A 21,025-nucleotide genomic window follows, 5' to 3' on the forward strand; every position below is an offset into this window, starting at 1 on the left:
ATTGTTCACACTTGTTTCTAATGATGTGATCAGATCAGTTGTCTAGAATATGAGCCAGTTCAGAGTACACAGGGGGCCCAGGTACGTTGAATGTTGATTCCAACAATGGATGGAAACAATGTGAGAGGCAGAGGAGGAAGAGTTTGTGTAAGAGGTGGTGGATGAGGAGGAAGAGTACAAGGACAACAAAGAGCAAGACCAAGAATAGTAATTTCAGATAAAATTCGGGCAACTGTGATAGACCATGTTCTTGTTCATGGAATGACCATGAGGGAAGCAGGACAAAGAGTACACCCCAATTTGAGCAGATTCTCTGTGGCCACCATAATCAGGACATTCAGAGAAGAGAACAGGTAAATGTATTGTTTTTCTAATTTGTGCGACTGAAAGTTTACTGTATACATTTGATACAGTACATCAGTTTGTCAGGGGACTGGGGAAAAAAGAAAAAAAAGATTTACAATACATTTTACATATGAATGTGATGTCCATTACTATTGTTACTGTATGTATACATTTGTAAGAGCATTTTCCCTTTTGTAGAATTGCAAAATGAGGGTGGAAGGACTCCTTTATTCTCCCAACAGCATGAGTCTCTCATTGACTTTGATTTTGCAATTGCACAATATTTTGTGTAATACACTTTTCATTTAGAGTTATCTTTATTCTTTGGGCTTACTTTATTTTTTTATACTGAAAATACAGACATTCAATACTGTATTACTTGCAGAACTTACAGTATGCAATATATTTGCTGTACTGAGTTGTGAATTATTTACTTTTATTTATGGCAAAATTATTTTGCAATAAACTTTTTTTTTTTCTCTGTAACTACATGCCCTGGACGCTGTGTTCTCAATTTTTTTATGTAGTGTCTAATGAATGCTGATGAGTGTTTATATATTGACTGGCTGTGTTCATGTTTTGAAAGCATAGTTTGATTTTGAGCACAGATCGAATGGTTTTGAGGCAATTGTTTGATTTTGCCAGAAGAGTCAGGGGTTTTGTGAATGTAGTTTAAATACTGGGTTTTGTGTTTAAAGTTTTGAGCATATGGGTGAAGGTTTCAAGAAATGTGTTTTAGCAATTGTGAAATACTCTAATTATCAATAAGAACTTTAGTATGAAAGAAATAAAGTCAAACTGGATTGTAATAAGGGAAGCTGCTGAGATCTGGAGAGATCTGTTAGTGTTTAATGTTCTGTTGCTGAGAGTCATTTGAATTAGTTCAGGAAATACCTGTAAAATAACAGCGTTTTTCTGCAAAACATTTAAGGAAAATTTCTGTTAAAGTTTTTTTGCACTTTATTTAAATTAGGATGTATTACTTTAGTTTTACTGTGTGTGTGTGCATGTGTATGTATGTGTGAGTGAGTGTGTGTGTGTGAGAGAGAACAGTGACTGTGTTCACTGTGCTCTCAGAGGTGTGTGTGTGTGTGTGTGTGTGTGTGTGTGTGTGTGTGTGTGTGTGTGTGTGTGTGTGTGTGTGTGTGTGTGTGTGTGTGTGTGTGTGTGTGTGTGTGTGTGTGTGTGTGTGTGTGTGTGTGTGTGTGTGTGTGTGTGTGTGTGTGTGTGTGTGTGTGTGTGTGTGTGTGTGTGTGTGTGTGTGTGTGTGTGTGTGTGTGTGTGTTCACTGTGCTCTCAGAGAGAGGTGGATATGGGCTGAAATATGTGCCACCAGAAACTGAATTTGAATAATTTATATTTGAATTGCTAAACTTGAATAATTGCATTGGAAAACTGAATTTGAATCACATAATTTGAAATTGTATTGTTTAATTTGAATAATTGCATTGAAAAACTGAATTCGAATTGTATAATTTGAAATTGAATTTATTTGTTTGGAACTGAAGTCCAGTACAATTTGATCCTCACTGAAAATGAAACACTCTATATATCCTCACATTCAGTTCTCACAATTCAGATTCAGATCACCAATTCAATTTCAAGTTACTGTGACAGACATCCGGGTAGTTGGAGGATGAAGGAAGAGCAATCGAGCGCAGATCGATAGATAGAGTTCAGTGGCGAAGATACACAGTACTCCTCTTCGGCCAATCAGCACCTACGTTTTGGAGCACAGTACCAGCAACGAAACGACGAAGAAGTGCTTGCCTCGCCTTGACCCATATGTATATATTGGCTCTTACATCTGGCTCTTACATCTGGCTCTACTGGCTCTTACATCACATTGTATTACAGGCTTCTCAGCAGTAGCCAAGGCGACATCTAGTCTGTGTGTGTGTGTGTGTGTGTGTGTGTGCGCGTGTGTGTGTGTGTTTGTGTGTATGTGAATGTGTGTGTGTGTGTGTGTGTGTGTGTGTGTGTTTTCTAGTGTGGATCACAGTGTGTGTGTGTGAGAGAGACTCAGCGAGCACAGTCTGGCCATAGAGAGAGAGAGAGAGAGGGAGTGTGCGTGCGTGAGTGAGTGAGTGAGTGAGTGAGAGAGAGGGAGGGAGAGAGTGTGTGTGTGTGTGTGTGTGTGTGCGTTTGATTTATATTACATTGTGGGAACCAAATGTCCCCACAAGGATAGTAAAACCTGAGATCACCTCCATTGTGGGGACCAGCCAGCGGTCCCCATGAGGGGAATGGGTAAATAAACATACTAAATTATATTTTTTGGAAAATGTAAAAATGCAGAAAGTGTTCTGTGATGGGTATTGGGTAGGTTTAGGGGTAGGGTTAGTGTAAGGGGACAGAATATACAGTTTGTACAGTATAAAAACCATTAAGTCTATGGAGAGTCCCCACAAAGATAGTGAACCAGACGTGTGTGCGTGTGTGTGTGTGTGTTTGTGTGTATGTGAATGTGTATGTGTGTGTGTGTGTTCTCTTACGAGAGGTCTCTCGTACTGCGTAAGATATCTTACGCTAGGGGAAAATCCTTTTCCGCGAGATATTGAAGCCAAAAATTATCCTTAATTTTGTAATAATGCAAAACGCGTTGCAGCAGCAATGCAGACATAGGCGAGACAGCTCGCGCGCCTATTGGCTGCTCTGCGGCAACTGCAGCAGCCTATCGAGCGAGGCCTGGCGTGACGTCAGACCCAATCGGGGCACTTCGCGCCCGCTGCGTCACGTCCCGCCGAAATGGGCGTGGTCTAGGCCTATAAATATCGCTCGCAGGCAGCTATTATCTGATTTTTCATCCTTCAAGCGAAGCACACGCATCGCTGGAGCTGGATTAGAAGCCGCGCCGTCGAGAGAGAGCACCTTCAGCGGGACGAGTCACTGAAGTCGCTGGCCGCGCCGCCTTCCTGCTGCGCTTTCCGGCGCTTATATCCTTCTCTTTTAATTACACTGTATTTCTGTGTGTGTGTGTCGCCGCCGCGACACACATTTCTAAAAGAGCTAGTGTCTTTTTAAAGATGCCTTCCTGCGGCTCGTGCAGAGCCACACTCAGCGACGGGGACCGCCACGTGGTCTGCGTTTCCTGCCTGGGTGAGGAACATGCAGCTCTCGCGCTCGCTGACGGCGGATGCCCTCACTGCGAGCTGATGGCAATGGCCACTCTGAGGACTCGCCTAGCCGTCTTCACCGAGACTGCTCCCCCGCCCGTCGCGCCGTAAAAAGCGCCGTGCCCAGCGGGCCCCGGAACCCTCCCTCAGCCGCCAAAGCTCGCCGGTTCGCCCGCTTGCTTCCCCGGCTTCTTCTGTTTCGCTTCCTGACGGACAGCGGCCGCCGTCTGCCGCCGCTTCCGTTGATATCGCGGATGAGGAAGCCCTGCTGGGAGAGGATGATTCCTGCTCTATCCTGGCGTCAGGCAGTGAGGATTGGGCGGGCTCTGAGGACCCCGCACCCCCTGCCCGCACATCGTCAGGCAAGAGAGCTTCCATTGAGACGGAACTCATGCGAGTACTCGCACAGGCCGCGGCGAGCCTCGGCCTCGAGTGGTCTTCGCCTGAGCAGCCCGCTCACAACCGGCTGGATGGATTTTTCCTGCCTGGGGAGCGCGCTTCGCCTGTGTCCAGACCGGCGCCCTTTCTTCCTGAGTTACACGAAGAAGTCGCCAAGTCCTGGAGCGCCCCCTATTCTGCTAGAGTGCGTCCTGCTGTTTCTTTGGCATTCTCCGCCGTTGACGATGCCAAGAACAAAGGATACCTCTCGCTGCCGCCGGTTGAAGAGGCGATAGCGGCCCACTTATGCCCGCCCTCCGCTGGACGGCGCGCTAAGCCGGCCCTACCCTCTAAAGCTTGCCGCACGACGTCAAGCTTGCTCCACCGCGCTTTCTCCGCCGCCGGGCAAGCTGCGTCAGCGTTGCACACCATGGCAACGCTCCAGATCTTCCAGGCCGATCTCCTCCGTAAGCTGGATGAGGAAGGACCTGATGCGATCTGCGTGCCGGACTTAAGGAGTGCCACGGACCTCGCTCTTCGTGCTACTAAGTCCGCAGCACAAGCCATTGGACGGACTATGGCTTCTCTCACCGTGTCTGAGAGACATCTCTGGCTGACGCTCTCGGAAATGGCCGAGTCTGAACGCACCGCGTTCCTCGACGCCCCGCTTTCCGCTACAGGCCTCTTTGGATCCTCCGTCAAGGATTTCGCGGAGAGATTCGCAGAGGTACAGAAAGCGTCTCAGGCTATGAAGCCCTTCCTCCCGAAGCGCTCCAGCTCTGCAGCAGGCCGTGCGAAACCGTCTGCTCAGAGCTCACAGCCACAGCCACCGTCCACTGCCTCCACTTCACAGCGCCGCCAGGCCAGAAGCGCGAGACCGCGCTCTCGCTCATCCGGTCGCCGCCCCGCAGGACGCGGCTCGCGACCTAGGATCACGGTGAAGCCCGAGGCCCCGAAGTCGTCCTAGCACAGCTAGGAAAACGACGGTGTTCCAGTCCCGCTGCGGCCGGACTCACACCAAAGCTATTCGCTCGTCCAGTTCCAGAAAATGTGACTGTTCCAGTGTTTTCTGCAGCCAACAAGTCGGTTCTGTCACCCGCTTGCCTGCACACAAATGCCGTTTTCACGGCTACCCAGATAAATCCCCAAAAGAGTGTATTTTCTGGTGTCCCGGCCACGGCCGATGGTGTTTCGTGTGTAGTAAGAATGCCCACTGCCCAGTGCCCATCCCTACACATAAGCACAGCCTGTCACACAGGGCTCGCGCACATAAAACCGACTCAGATCGGTTGCGCTTCAAACATGGTGAACTTGCCCACTACCCAGTGCCCACTAACACCACGTTACGCATGTCTCACGGTTTCTGTAAAAACGAAACCAACGTGCACTCGCTTCACGCAAGCGAACGATGCTTTCGGTGTGATAAATGTGCCCGCTGTCCCGCGCCCACATCCACACATAGACATGACAGTTCCCACGGGAACCGCCCAGCCCTCCCCCTCGCGGTTAACCACCGCAGAGGAGTCGAGCGCGAGCAATCTGCCCGCTGTCATCAGCGCGCCCCATGCCTCAAATGTCACGAGCGACACGCTTGTGTTACAGCACACCGAAGCTTCTCCATCGCTGAGCGAGCCGAGCGCGCTTCGTATTCGACCCCTAGCTATCCATGCAGACGCATGGGCAAAGCTACCCGGGGTTTCGAAGTGGGTGCTGAACATTATAGAAAGAGGCTATTCGCTGCAGTTTCGCCGACGCCCTCGCCGCTATGTGGCGCGCGTCGAGACCACGGTAAAAACAGAAGTAGCACATCTACTTCGAGCCGAAGTGACGAAACTATTGAGCAAAGGGGCCATAGAACCTCTCTCTCAAGATCAGAGCGAGGGAGGGCTATACAGCAGATACTTCCTGGTACCGAAAAAAGACGGGGGTCTCACACCCATACTAGATCTAAGGCAACTGAACAAAGTGCTTGTGAAGCGACAGTTCAGGATGCTCACGACCAGGCAAATCCTTGTGCAGATTCGCCAAGGAGATTGGTTTGTGTCAATAGATCTGAAAGACGCGTATTTTCAAATACAGATAGCGTCACGTCACAGGCGATATTTGAGATTCGCCTTCGAGGGCCAGGCATATCAGTACACAGTCCTGCCGTTCGGTTTGTCCCTAGCACCCCGTACATTTACGAAGTGCATGGATGCGGCGCTCGCACCCCTCAGAATGAGAGGCATGCGAGTGCTGAACTATTTGGACGATTGGCTGATTCTAGCGCAATCTCGCGCAGTGCTCATAGAACACACGACCATTTTACTCGATCACCTCGAGGATTTGGGTCTGAGTGTCAATTGGGCAAAGAGCTCCCTGTCACCCAGTCAGAAAATATCTTTCCTGGGCACAGAACTGGACTCACTATCCATGATAGCGCGACTATCACAACAGCGCGCGGTAGACATTCGACGCACAGCGAACTCTTTTCGCTGCGGCGCGTTTGTCCCGCTCAAGAAATTTCAGAAGATGCTAGGTCTCATGGCCTCAGCATCGTCAGTGCTCCAGCTGGGTCTGCTCCGCATGCGCCCGCTGCAGTTTTGGCTGAAAGCGCGAGTCCCACGCGAAGCGTGGGCACCCGGTTTGCTTCGCCTCAGGGTCAATCAGAAATGCGTTACAGCTCTGAAACCCTGGAAAGCGAACGACTGGTACCAATCAGGTGTAAGCCTGGGGACTTCCTCGAGGGTGAAAGTGGTGTCCACGGACGCGTCCACCTCGGGATGGGGAGCGCTGCTCGAGGGCAGACCGTTCTTCGGCCTGTGGTCAGAACGGGAGAAGCTCCTGCACATAAACTGCCTCGAAATGCTGGCAGTAGACAACGCGCTGACGCGTTTTTGTCCCCAAATAAAAGGTCACCACGTCTTGGTCCGTTCGGACAACATGTCTGTGGTGTCCTACATAAATCGCCAGGGCGGCATCAGATCCGAGAAACTGTACAGGCTGGCAGAACGCCTCCTGGTATGGGCTCAGTGCAACCTGCGCTCGCTCAGAGCAGCGCACGTGCCAGGGATCTTGAATTTAGGACCGGACAGACTGTCCAGGAACAATGTTCCGGCAGGCGAATGGTCTCTACACCCACAGACAGTCCAACTGCTGTGGAAGAAATTCGGCAGAGCGGAAGTGGACCTGTTTGCGTCTCAAGAAAACGCTCACTGTCAAGAATTTTTCTCCAAGAGCAGGAGCGCGCTGGCCCATGTGTGGCCCCGCCGCCCGCTCTATGCTTTTCCCCCCGTCTCTCTCCTGCCTCAGGTGATAGAACGGATCAGGGAAGAAGGATGCTCAGTACTGCTGGTAGCACCGTTCTGGAAAAACCAACCTTGGTTCCCAGCCGTGATGCAGTTAGCAAGTACTGCCCCGTGGCCAGTACCAGTGAGGAGAGATCTCCTCTCACAGGCCCGCGGCTCGATCTGGCATCCTCACCCGGAACTATGGTCCCTTCATGTCTGGGCCATCAACGGGTACATGTTGGACTCCCTAAAGGAGTATTAAACACGATCACGCAGGCTAGAGCTCCGTCTACAAGACGACTCTATTCTTCGAAATGGTCAGTGTTTTCGGGCTGGTGCACAGCCCGTGGTGTGTCACCCACAAACTGTGATGTGACGGAGGTGCTTTCCTTCCTACAAGAGCTGTTGGATGGGGGCAGGGCCCCCTCCACGCTCAAAGTTTATGTGGCGGCTATAGCAGCGTTCTCAGAAACAACGCTTGGTCAGTCAATAGGAAGGAACGATTTAGTCATCCGCTTCCTTAGAGGAGCTAAGAGACTGAATCCTCCCAGACCTCCCTCAGTCCCCGTATGGGACCTTTCTACGGTTCTGGAAGCCATGAAAGGTGCGCCATTTGAGCCTTTACAGTCAATCGATTTGAAACACCTGTCTTTCAAAACGGTGTTTTTGCTGGCTCTCGCTTCAGTGAAGCGCATAGGGGATCTGCACGCGCTCTCTGTGAGCGCGGCGTGCATGGAGTTTGGGCCCAATGACTCAAAAGTTATACTCAAACCTAAGCACGGTTATGTTCCAAAATCCCTCAACACACCGTTTAGGGCGCAGATTATCTCTCTGTCAGCCCTACCGGTCCCTGATGAGGAAAGAGACGCGAGCCTCCTTTGCCCAGTCAGGGCATTACGAGCTTATGTGTCTCGCTCGTCTGTTTTCAGACAGACGGAACAGCTCTTTGTTTCGTTTAGCGGACGTTCTAAGGGACTAGCCGCGTCGAAACAGAGCCTATCCAGATGGATAGTTGATGCTATAGCGCTGGCATACGCCTCCAAGGGCATGCAGTGCCCTTTGGGTGTCAGAGCGCACTCCACGAGAGGCATGGCCTCTTCGTGGGCCTGGTCAAGTGGGATTGCCTTGCAAGATATTTGTATGGCGGCAGGCTGGGCCTCCCCGTCTACATTTATAAGGTTTTATAACCTAGAGGTTCCCGCCCTGCAGGCCAGGCTGCTGTCGGTCTAAACTACCAGTATTATCTGACCTGATGCGTTCAGCTCAGAATGCTGCGTTTTGCTGAGCACAGCTCAACGTTCGACAGTATAAAGCTGGGCAAACCGTGTAAGACCCACATTTTTCCCCATCAGTTCAGGCCGTACCCCGCCCTGTCTGTATGATGAAATTCGCGTCCCATCGACGCTACTTTATGTGGAAAAGTGAGGCTGCACCCCTCCCTCTTCCCGGACTCCCTGTGAGTTCACTGAGTGATTGTGCACTATATGTACCCCGGGCTTTCGCCCTTGGGTCTTTGGTGTCAGATCTCAGCATGCACGGCGTTTTACATTGGGTCCCCTAGCGTAAGATATCTTACGCAGTACGAGAGACCTCTCGTAAGAGAACGTACTCGGTTACTAACGTAACCTCGGTTCTCTCTAGAAGAGGGAACGAGTACTGCGTATCTTGCCGTGCATGCACACGCTCTGGTTGCTTCGATGATGAAAAACCAGATAATAGCTGCCTGCGAGCGATATTTATAGGCCTAGACCACGCCCATTTCGGCGGGACGTGACGCAGCGGGCGCGAAGTGCCCCGATTGGGTCTGACGTCACGCCAGGCCTCGCTCGATAGGCTGCTGCAGTTGCCGCAGAGCAGCCAATAGGCGCGCGAGCTGTCTCGCCTATGTCTGCATTGCTGCTGCAACGCGTTTTGCATTATTACAAAATTAAGGATAATTTTTGGCTTCAATATCTCGCGGAAAAGGATTTTCCCCTAGCGTAAGATATCTTACGCAGTACTCGTTCCCTCTTCTAGAGAGAACCGAGGTTACGTTAGTAACCGAGTACGTTTTCTAGTGTGGATCACAGTGTGTGTGTGAGAGAGAGACTCAGCGAGCACAGTCTGGCCATAGAGAGAGAGAGAGAGAGAGAGAGAGAGAGAGAGAGAGAGAGAGAGAGAGAGTGTGTGTGTGTGTGTGTGTGTGTTAGTGTTTGAATTTTAATTAGTTTATTTTCCTGAAGCGTTTGATCAACAAGAAAATCTCAAATGTATTAATATTGAATACGACTCATAAGTGTAATTAAACTTTAATTAAAGTTATTATTATTTTGTGTGTGTGTTCTAGTGTGGATCACGGAGGAGAGTTCATGATGACATCAAGACTACACAGATGTAAGTCCTCAAACACAGTTTTAGTGTGTGTTGTTGTAAATGTTGCTGTTGTAATGTGTGTGTTCTTGTGTTCAGATGCCGTTGATCTCACACTGGATCCAAACACAACACACACTGATCTCGTTCTGTCTGAGGAGAACAGAAAGGTGACGCGTGTGTCTGAGAGTCAGTCGTATCCTGATCATCCAGAGAGATTTGAACATCGTCCTCAGGTTCTGTGTGGAGAGAGTCTGACTGGACGCTGTTACTGGGAGGCTGAATGGAGTGGAGATGCTGATATATCAGTGTCATATAAAGGAATCCAGAGGAAAGGAGAGAGTTCTGACTGTGAGTTTGGACTGAATGAGAAGTCCTGGAGTCTGTTCTGCTCTAATCACACACTCACTGTCTGTCACAATAGTAACCGCACTGCTGTTTCTGCTGGTTCAGGATCCTGTAAGAGAGCAGGAGTGTTTGTGGACGTGTCGGCCGGCACTCTGTCCTTCTACAGCGTCTCTGACACACACACACTCACACACTTACACACATTCACACACACATTCACACACACATTCACTGAACCACTTTATGCTGGATTTGGACTTAATAATTATAACTCTTCAGTGTCTCTGTGTCACATTAAACAAGCACACACTGACTCACACACACACACACACACACTGTAAAAAAAATTACAAAGAAAATGTGTTACCAATTTCTCATTTTTATCAGAAGTGTGTAATTACATAAATACTTAATAATTCACATGTTTTATTACAGTTTAATCATGTTATTGTAGTTTATGGTCAATAAACGCTTGTTCCTGTTTCAGTCTGAACATGTTTCTTCAGTTGTTGATCTTTGACTGTTATTTTCATTCATGATAAACGTTTGTCACCCTGAGTTTCACTGTTTTTACACGTTTGCTTTTTAATGTCCAGTTTTGACTGAATCACTTTATGAATCTTCATCAAAAGAGAGTTTGGACTGAATCTTTGAGCACTCGTATCTCTGAGAGAGGATTTCACAGAAACGTGTGATTTGCCACATTTGAAGAGGCTGACAGGCTCTGTAAGAACATACCTCACAATGGGGTAATAGTTGCACCCCTGGGGGGGAGGAGCGGCCCAAAGTTTCCCCATTGACTTACTATGGTGTAGGACGGCCCATGAAACACACGTTTCTCCTACTATGGTAAATTGCATTGGGATTTTGAATTGAACATAACTCTGGATCACAGTGTCATAGAGACAAGGGGGCGCACTCATTTTACTCAGACGACCAATCAGTCTCTCGGGATCATTGTGAAGCTATCAAGCCACGCCCTAGCAACCATTTAGAGAGCACCTTAGCAACAAGTTCCATTGAAAGAGATCAAAGGGATATCCGGATAGAAGTGTCATAGAAACATGAGGGTGGTCTCGTTTGACTCGGGGCAGCAAACAGCCAATCATGAATCACCTTAACACTTCCTAGCCCATAGTAATTCATAGTACTCATCATTATTTACAGGCCTCCAAAATATTCTCCAGCCTTTGCTGAGGAATTTACAGAACTGTTATCAACAATTACCTCAGAGTTTGACTGTTTTGCCATTGCTGGAGATTTTAACATTCACATAGATAATGCAGAAAACAATATGGCAAAAGAAATCAAAACTGTTTTAAAAACTTTTGATCTGACTCAGCATGTACATGGACCCACACACAATCATGGACACACTCTAGATTTACTTATCAGTAAGGGTCTAAACATTTCATCGATTGTTATTAAGGATGTAGCACTGTCTGATAATTTCTGTATTTTCTTTGATATATTGATCTCTCCTGCCACTGAAGCTAGATCTGTGTCTGTCAAGAAGAGATGCTTAAATGAGAACACTAGTGTACTATTTATGAAGGCTATATCCTTAACACCAAGCATATCTGCTGACTCTGTTGATTTTCTCCTTGATTCTTTTAACTCAAAAGTTAAAAGTGCAATTGATGATATTGCTCCTGTGAAAGTCAGGAAGAAGAGTGGCAGACAAAAAGCACCTTAGAGAAACTCAACAGCAGTGCAAAATATGAAAAGACAATGCAGAAAAGCAGAGCGCATGTGGCGGAAGACAAAACTTGTAGTCCATTATAACATCTACAAAGACAGCCTGCATGCTTTCAATATGGAACTAGGCAAAGCTAGACAGACTTTCTTCTCAAATATTATAAACTGCAATTTAAACAACACACGCACTCTTTTTGCGACTGTAGAGAGACTGACAAACCCCCCAAGCCAGATTCCTAGTGAAATGCTCTCAAACAGCAAGTGCAGTGAGTTTGCTTCTTTCTTCTCTGACAAAATCAATAATATCAGAAAGGTGATCAGCACATCATTGAGTTGCGCTGGGGTCAGACAGATCAGACCACCTGAAAAAGTAGTAACTTTGTCTGATTTCAGTAAAATTGATGGCAAAATTTTGGTAGAAACTGTACAGCACCTTAAAACATCAACATGCGCTCTTGACACACTTCCCACATCTTTTTTTAAAAGTGTGCTAAACAGTTTAGAAGCAGATCTTCTAGAAGTGGTAAATGCCTCACTTCTCTCTGGGAGTTTTCCAAACTCCCTGAAAACTGCAGTTGTCAAGCCCCTCCTGAAAAAGAGCAATCTGGATAAGACCATATTAAGCAACTATAGACCGATCTCAAATCTTCCTTTCATAGGCAAGATCATTGAAAAAGTTGTCTTCAATCAGCTGAACAAATTCTTAAGCTCGAATGGATACTTTGACAATTTTCAATCTGGTTTCCGACCGCATCACAGCACAGAGACAGCGCTCATAAAGATAATAAACGATATTCGCTTAAATACTGATTCAGGAAAATTATCAGTGCTGGTACTACTCGACCTCAGTGCTGCATTTGACACTGTCGATCATAACATACTTCTTGACAGGCTGGAAAACTGGGTGGGGCTTTCTGGGATAGTCCTAAAATGGTTCAGGTCATACTTAGATGGGAGAGGTTATTATGTGAGTATAGGAGACCATACGTCTGAGTGGACATCCATGACATGCGGAGTCCCTCAAGGCTCAATTCTTGCGCCACTCCTGTTCAACCTGCATATGCTCCCAATGAGCCAAATAATGAGAAACAACCAAATTGCTTACCACAGCTATGCAGACGACACACAGCTGTACTTAGCCCTATCGCCTAACGATTACAGCCCAATTGACTCCTTGTGCCAATGCACTGATGAAGTCAACAGTTGGATGTGCCAAAACTTTCTTCAGTTAAACAAAGATAAAACTGAAGTCATTGCATTTGGAAACAAAGATGAAGTTCTCAAGGTGAACGCATACCTTCACTCCAGGGGTCAAACAACTAAACATCAAGTCAGGAATCTTGGTGTGACACTAGAGTCAGACCTTAGTTTCAGTAGTCATGTCAAAGCAATAACTAAATCAGCATACTATCATCTGAAAAATATTGCAAGAATTAGATGCTTTGTTTCCAGACAAGACTTAGAGAAACTTGTGCATGCTTTCATCACCAGCAGGGTGGATTATTGTAATGGACTCCTCACTGGCCTTCCCAAAAAGACCATAAGACAGTTGCAGCTCATACAGAACGCTGCCGCTAGGATTCTGAGCAGAACCAGAAAATATGAACATATCACACCAGTCCTCAGGTCTTTACACTGGCTCCCAGTTAGATTTAGGATTGATTTTAAAGTATTATTACTGGTATATAAATCATTCAATGGCCTAGGACCTCAATACATTGCAGATATGCTCACTGAATATAAACCCAACAGATCACTCAGATCATTAGGATCATATCAGCTAGAAATACCAAGGGTTCACTCTAAACATGGTGAGTCTGCTTTTAGCTATTATGCCAGCCGCAGCTGGAACCAGCTTCCAGAAGAGATCAGATGTGCTCCTACTGTAGTCACATTCAAATCCAGACTCAAAACACTTTTGTTTAGCTATGCATTTACTGAATGAGCACTGTGCCACTGTTCGTCCGACTGTACTGTACTGTATCTCATTTTATTTTTCTAAACTGTTTTAATTATTCTTATTTCTTTTTATTATTTTAATTTCTTCTATGTAAAGCACTTTGAATTGCCATTGTGTATGAAATGTGCTATATAAATAACTTTGCCTTGCCTTGCCTTGCCTAATTCATGCTAGAATGTAGTAAATCATGGTAAATCATGCTAGAAACATGGTAAATCATGCTATAATGTGATAATTTGTGGTAAATCATGTTAGAAACATGGTAAAAAATACTAGAACGTGGTATATCATGGAATCACAACATTGTTAATTGTGTTAGCATGTGCCACTGCAAGCACCACTCACATTTTCTTCAGGAAATATACATTCGAGTGTATATTATTACAGTAAATACATGTAACGTGTAACAATGACACTGTACAATAGTGTTATCAAAAAAACTGTAAATAAAATACATTTATCAAGTTTTTAGAAATGTACACAGTATTGTGTTTGTTTCATATGGTTTTAAATATATATATATATATATATATATATATATATATATATATATATATATATATATATATATATATATATATTGCAATTACAATTATCATTTTAAATTAGAATTAAAAAAATAAATAAATGCTCATTATATTTATTTTTTCCAGGTCAGTTTATTTTAAATTAGATCCGGAGAAACTCAAACTAAACATGACAGAATCATCTGAGCAGAAAAGAGAAACTAAAAGAGAATCAAAATTGTTCCTCTTGTGGCCGTCAGTCATTAAGGATTGAAACGACATGAATATATGATGAATCTCTCTCTCTCTCTCTCTCTCTCTCTCTCTCTCTCTCTCTCTCTCTCTCTCTCTCTCTCTCTCTCTCTCTCTCTCTCTCTCTCTCTAATTCAATATGTGCTTTATTGTCATGACAATTGTTCCAATGTATTGCCAAAGCATTCCCAATCACACACACATGTACATATACATACAATATATATTTTGTATAAATTTTAAATTGATGGATATGTATTTTTTGTAAATGCATTGTAACGTAAATGACTCTGGGTCAATGCGAATTAGCTCAAGAATATAGGGAATTTGGGAAATATTACTAATCATAACTCATGGTCATAATTCATAAATCGCATATACATTACTTTATCAATTTTCGGAAATACCTCGTTCTGTAACTGGTCTCGTCATCAGTCATTCGTCCAGCGAATAAATGTAAGACTATCACAGTTAAGAAGGGGTATCCCGTTTACAAACTCCAGTTTATCTTCTGGCCACGAACATCAAACTTTCTGAGTTTATGAATTAAAACTACTCAAGGTAGTCTATAATATCGAGCTTGTAGCTTAGATCTTTGATTTCATTGACTTATAAGGTGGGTTTTCAAACACAGAGACAGTTAAAGTATAAATGGATTTTAATAGATGTAGACTAGAGAGATTATATGAGCTACAAATATAAACGTACGTAAAAATGCAAACAATAAAACAAACAAACATTTAACCAAACAAGAACATAAGGAATAACGTGAGAGAGAGAATAAAATGATCAGAATTAGAGAAAGATAGAATGACAGAAAAGGATGAGAGAGAGGATGAGAGAGAGAGAGAAGGAGGAGAGATGAGATCGGAAGTGAAAGCAAAAATCTGCGATCAGAGAATTGAAGAAGAGCCTGGCAACTTATTATAAACAAAGAACCCTCTTGAGAGACACCATCGATTCAGCTTTAAAATATGTCAGATTATATACTCGCAGTTTGATGCAATCTTTTGTGGAGCTGAGAAAAAGGAATATGTGTGTGTTCCTTTTAGGGCTGAAATGCGTGTCCTGGGGCCTCATTTATAAAACTTTGCGTAGGATTTGCGTCAGAAGTGGCGTACGGATGAAACATAGGACGTGCGTACGCACAGAAATATTCGGATTTATAAAACCGTGCGCACGCACATCCTACGCAGTTTTCCCTTAATAAATCACAATCAATTCTAAATGTAGCGCAGCTTTTGCGGCTTCATGTCACGCCCGTAGATGCCCATAAATAGTCCGTGACACGCCCACAAGTTAATATTCATTGATTGCGAAATCCTGGCAAACACAGAGAGGAAATAAAAAAAAACGTAACTTCACTGAATGTGAAGTAGAAGTTATCGTTGGCGAGGTGGAAAAGAGGAGTAAAAGGTTGTTTGGAGGGCACAGTGTGGGCATTACTAATGCCAAAAAAGGCACTTGAGTGGCAAAAGGTTGCAGACGGCGTATGCTGCAGCCTCACAACCTCGGACCGTCACCGTGGCCGAAATAAAGAAGAAATGGTCGGACATCAAAGTTGAGGCAAAAAAGCGTCTAGTGCATCGCCAGAGTTGAGATATACGTCATACGTTATTTTATCAAAAATAAAACAAACTAAAGGCATATATGCATGAATACCATGATTCCGTAGCTGATGAAGAAATGTTTTACTATGAAAACAACTTTCCCCAGTGGACAATTAATACATCTATCTATTTATCTATCTATATATCTCCCTAATTATCTATCTGTCTATCTAATTGCATCTATCTGCTCCGCCAGATGGACACATTGACGAGAATATCAGTTTTGTACATTATTTCGTTCTGTTTACTATATTATTTATGAGGATGAATTGCACAACATGCCAATATTATTGCAGAACATTTTTCACTTTTCTTTTTGCAAATATGTGTTAATTAGCATTTCTGTTGTAATTTTCGTTTGATTTTGTTTGTTTTACACTTTGATCGATCAAACGGGTGTTCGTGTAGGCTGTTAAATGTAAGACTTGCTTTGTAAAGTCTTCATGTTATTTATGAGAGGCAGTATTGTCATTTTTTTACACAACGGTCTAAAGTTTCACACACTTTCACGTGTTTCTTCCGTCTGCCGACGGTGTCGCCATTTCTCATTTCACCCGTTTTTGTGCGTACGCCTGGGTCAGAGCTTGCGTGAAGGACCGCACATTTTCCCGTCAAGTTTGCTTTTTATAAATACCAATTATTGCGTAGAGAGCGGCGTACGCCTTCTTTTGTGCGTACGCAACGTTTATAAATGAGGCCCCTGGGGCCTCATGTACAAAGACTTGCGTTGAATTCATACTAAAACATTGCGTACGGACAAAGCTGTAAATGTGCGTACGCACAAAAAAACCCAGATGTATGAATCTCTGCGTACGAAGGATCCCACGCATATTCTCTTTGTACATCCCAGTTAACGTAAAATTGAGCGCACATGCACGAGCACAACGCCCCACCCAGTCTCCTCCCTTAATTAAATTAATTTAAATATGGTAATGAGTCCACTTTGGCAAAAGAAAACAGTAAGAAAATGTCGGCAAGAAACGAAACTTTACAGAAAGTGCTACTATCGGAGGTAGAAACGAAAAAAAAAAAATATTTGGAACTTTGTCCTCCGGAATTAATAACAAAAGGAAAAAATATGAATGGGAGAGTTTGGCTGATGCCGTCAATGCGGTGGGATCTGAAAGTCTCACTGTAGAGTAGACTGAGTACAGTTGAGATTTGATTTTTCACACAAAAATAGACATTGAAAAGAAGTGAATTTCCACATGACACGCCACATGACATTTCATTAGCTTGTAGACTAAGATATTATCAATCAATAATACCCACAAGTAGTTTATATTTTCCACAATTAGCTCATAAAAATAAGGTGCTTTTTTCTCAACTTTGTCTCAACTGTACCAATATGTGGTACAGTTGAGACACCCATTTCTAATGATGTGAAGGTAACTAACCATTCATTGTAAATATAAAAAAATAAAGACAAATAAAGAAAATAACAATTGGGCAACATTTTTGTTTATTCATCCATTTATATTCATTCCTTTTATTTAAATTAGCACTGGTTAAAATGTATAAAGCAGGAACAAGATATGTAACAATATTTATTAATAATACACAGTTTAAATATCACAAATATCAAATTTTATTTTCATTTGCGTCCTATGCTGGCTTATTATGACATTTAACCTGTTATCATAACGCTGAACAACTAAACAGTGTGTTTCCTAATAGAGCTCTATCGGGGGTACAGTAGATATGTGTCTCAACTATCCCCCGCTGGCCACCTCGCACATTTCGCTAGATTTTGCAATTACCTTGCATGACACATACCATGAAATATGCCAGTTTTTAGGGCACAGAATAACGTTTGTGGTGATACGTTTAACAGTCACATAAGGATAATAAGCTATTCATTGTGGAGAGTGCATGGTGAAGTGAACGTCATAGCTTAGAAAAAAAAAAAACTTTTCCCGATTTCTTCGGATCGGAGATGCGTCCGTTTTTCAAATTTCCCACGATCAAAGAGGACACTATACGCACGCACAGCAAAAATCACAACTTGTGCTTGCTGCGACCGCAAGTTATTTAAGGTGTCTCAACTGTGCACAGTCTACCCTAAATGACCTTAAAAGAAATGGTCTGATATAAAGGTGGACATTAAACCAAAGCTGTCATTTCCATAGACCAAGGGTTGTATCAATTTGCATATGCTTTTATATGTTCTTACTTAATTGCATAATTGATAGAATATTTCCACAAGGCTCGTGAGACAATATATGTCATTTATTTTATAAGCTGCAAATTAATAGCAATGCTTCCCACAGGTGGTGGTGCGATAGACTTGTAGAACCATTCGTTGTGTAATGTTTGCAACTTCACTTCATTGCCTGTAAGAGTCGCCAACGGACAAAAACAATGAGAAATGTACGTACGCCAGACATGAAATTGGCGTGGAGGAACGCACATTCTCGCGTTCATTTCACTGTTAGTACGACCGTGAGCGTGAAAGCTGGCGTACGCAAAGTTTTTGGGCGTACGCAAGATTGATACATGAGGCCCCTGGTCTTCTTCCGGAGTTGTGTAGCGGGTAAGTGTACGTTACCGAGAATGATTCAGGCTAAGTTCATTCAGCTCGTGAATGAACAGAGGCGAATAGGAAAACGAAACTAGACTTATAGAAAAACATACAAAGAAATAAAAGAGAAAAGAAGCAGGCCGCAGCCGGTCCGGACTTGGGTTTCCAGAGTTTCCGAAGGAGGGAGAAGAGAATGAGGTTGAGAGAGTGTGTAAACTGAAGGTTCAGACTTTTAACAGTGTCCCGTGTACGCCTCCTTTTGCGTGGAGGACGAATCATCTTAGCGCATTTCGAGCGGAAGGTTTTCCTTTGTCCGGTTAGACACGCCCACTCGAATGAGTCATGATTGAGATCGAATTTGAGAAGATTTGCTCCAGACATATGAAAGGTGTCAAACGATACAAATTACTGCAATTGATTATCGAAATTCACCTCCGTTAGCTGGAGAGGATTACAGAGATATCAAAAATAGAATATTCATAGATGCCACCTACGTCACTACAAATAGAACGCCGCCATATTTGCGACCGGCTCGCCCGGTATGGCCGCCCAAACTGCCCATTTGAATGAGAGAGAGAGACAGAGATACCTGGAGAAAAATTATATTTTAGGCTCCGATTCTTATTTGTTACCCCAAGTTTTCTTTAGTCCATTATTATCTGCCCCAGACTTGCCCCAATTGGCCTTTCATGATATAGAAATACTTAAGTCATAGAGCTTCATGCGCGTTCATGAGAGTCAAGGCGATGTCATGAATGAATCTATGAATCTGCAGCTGTTCGGCTGGTATGAATGAATCTATCTAATCCGTCCATCAGCACAGCCAGAGACATCAGCCGAATATCATAAAAGACTGCCATATCTGTCCGAAAGAACAGATGTTCAATTATAGAGAAGGTTTAATAAACACAAATATCGAAATGAAAGAATCTTTCGAGTCGAATCTTTTTGAATGATTCGGCTGCGATTAAAAGCTATCAAGAGGTAAAGCTCATCAGTGATTATAATATAACGACTTAAATTGCAGTTTGTTCGTCACATAAAGCTATCATATGAATAACGATATTAATATAACGGACGAGTCGTATTAGATCACTTTTATGATACTTTTGTGATGTTTTTTTGTCTTTTATTATTTTATTTTTTTGCGTGACAGCCCCCAGTAGGCTCATTCACTTTCATTACATCGACAAGAAGAGTCTCCATTAGGCTACATATTCAAAAATGTCCCTTTGTCTTCCACGGAAAGTAAACTTAAGGATTTGCACATGAAGGTGAGTAAATGACGGCAGAATTATCATTTTTGCAAGAACCAGTCATATGCATTTCAAGGCTGAGATTATGCATCGTCTGCAGAGCTAACGTTAACGTTACTTACACAAAATAACATCTAAAGCGCATATGTGACGAAGACAATATCTTTATGAACTTCAGAAAAAATATTTATTAGATTTAGGTATTAACTAACAGACATATTCAAAACAACCCCAAATCTTACTAACTTACCATGATAAAGTGCATTTAAACAGATCCAACAATAAAATGAAGACAAAACATTATCTGTCGATATCTGTCTGTATAATGTTGGCCACTGAGAGTATAATGGAAATATAATTAACCACAAACCAACATGAGACTTCAAGTCTTTTAAATAAATTATTCTCTCTTCTCTCTTCTTTTGGTATAGAATAAAATACCAGTTCAGGGTTCCTCTTTCGGCTGTTGTTGCAGCCAACTGCACAACATATTGCAGGCATTAAGCTGCGTTCACACTACAAGCGACTTTGTCGCTGCATGTCGCTGGTGGCTGGCGATGAGGTCGCTAGTGGGCGTTCCCACTACTGGTTGCCTTGTAATGTTTATGAATAACATCCAATGACAGCGAATCAGTTTTCTTGCCGCTAAAAACAAACATTCTGGAGAGAAAATATTAAATATCTAGACTCGTAAAGCATGTAAGTTAAATGAACGAGTACCTGGGTCTCACAACTCCGAAAATATCAGATCAAAATTGAAAATAGGCGCTATCTGTAAACAAACCACATATTTGAGCTTTAAACAACTACATTCTCGACTGAAAAACTCTTATAACTACATTTCATGACACAATAACAGTAGTATTTTAGATTTTAAAAAATACTCCTCCATCTTTCTGTCGATGGGGCGAGGTGCTGAGCGGAGAAGGATGATGACGCGCGCTCCAGGCTCCACTCCTATTGGTTGTCGCTCGCGAAAGTCGCTCTTCATTTGCATAAAGTTAAACATTTCTCAACTTTGTCGTGTCGCCAGACACGCCCCATCCAGTCACCAACGGTCGCGACCGCGCATGTCGCCGGAAGTCGCCCGCTCCCCATTGAAATGAATGGTATCGTGTCACTTTGTCGCGTGTAGGGCGCTGATCCACTTGTCCGACACGACTGTCGCGTGGTGTCGCGACGCCTCCCCACATTGGTACGTTGATGGGCGTTTACCGCTATGGGCGTGGTTTTGACCGAGCGGGAAATGTAGCGTATTAGAACAGAGGACCTGCGAGAGACTTCCCTCCGTCTCCATATGCTCTAATTCTATTGGATAGTCGCGTCGCGTTTAACGGAATTAATTTGCATAAAGATGGGCATCGGCCAGCTTTTTGACGCGCAGCATTTTTCCAAATGAAGCGCCGCCTTCCCGGAA

General features: G+C 43.9%; 1 protein-coding gene across 8 annotated transcripts in view; it reads left to right on the forward strand.

Annotated features, from left to right (window-relative positions):
- Nucleotides 1–21,025, forward strand: part of LOC309510184 (uncharacterized protein) — an 85,661-nt gene that overhangs the window by 42,135 nt on the left and 22,501 nt on the right. For 5 of the 8 annotated variants that reach the window (XM_082185035.1, XM_082185036.1, XM_082185042.1 and 2 more), the window contains 2 exons: nt 9,435–9,481; nt 9,557–10,298. The exons of 1 other annotated variant lie outside the window; for it this stretch is intronic. In XM_082185035.1, the coding sequence (XP_082041161.1) occupies nt 9,435–9,481; nt 9,557–10,146 (637 nt within the window). In that variant the 3' untranslated portion in view covers nt 10,147–10,298. Of the gene's footprint in view, nt 1–9,434; nt 9,482–9,556; nt 10,299–21,025 lie in introns of those variants that run through there. 2 more of the 8 variants (XM_082185037.1, XM_082185039.1) reach the window with 1 other exon arrangement.

This window comes from Leuciscus leuciscus, assembly GCF_965113295.1.
Source record: "Leuciscus leuciscus genome assembly, chromosome: 1".
In the NCBI taxonomy this organism is placed as follows: Eukaryota; Metazoa; Chordata; class Actinopteri; order Cypriniformes; family Leuciscidae; genus Leuciscus; species Leuciscus leuciscus.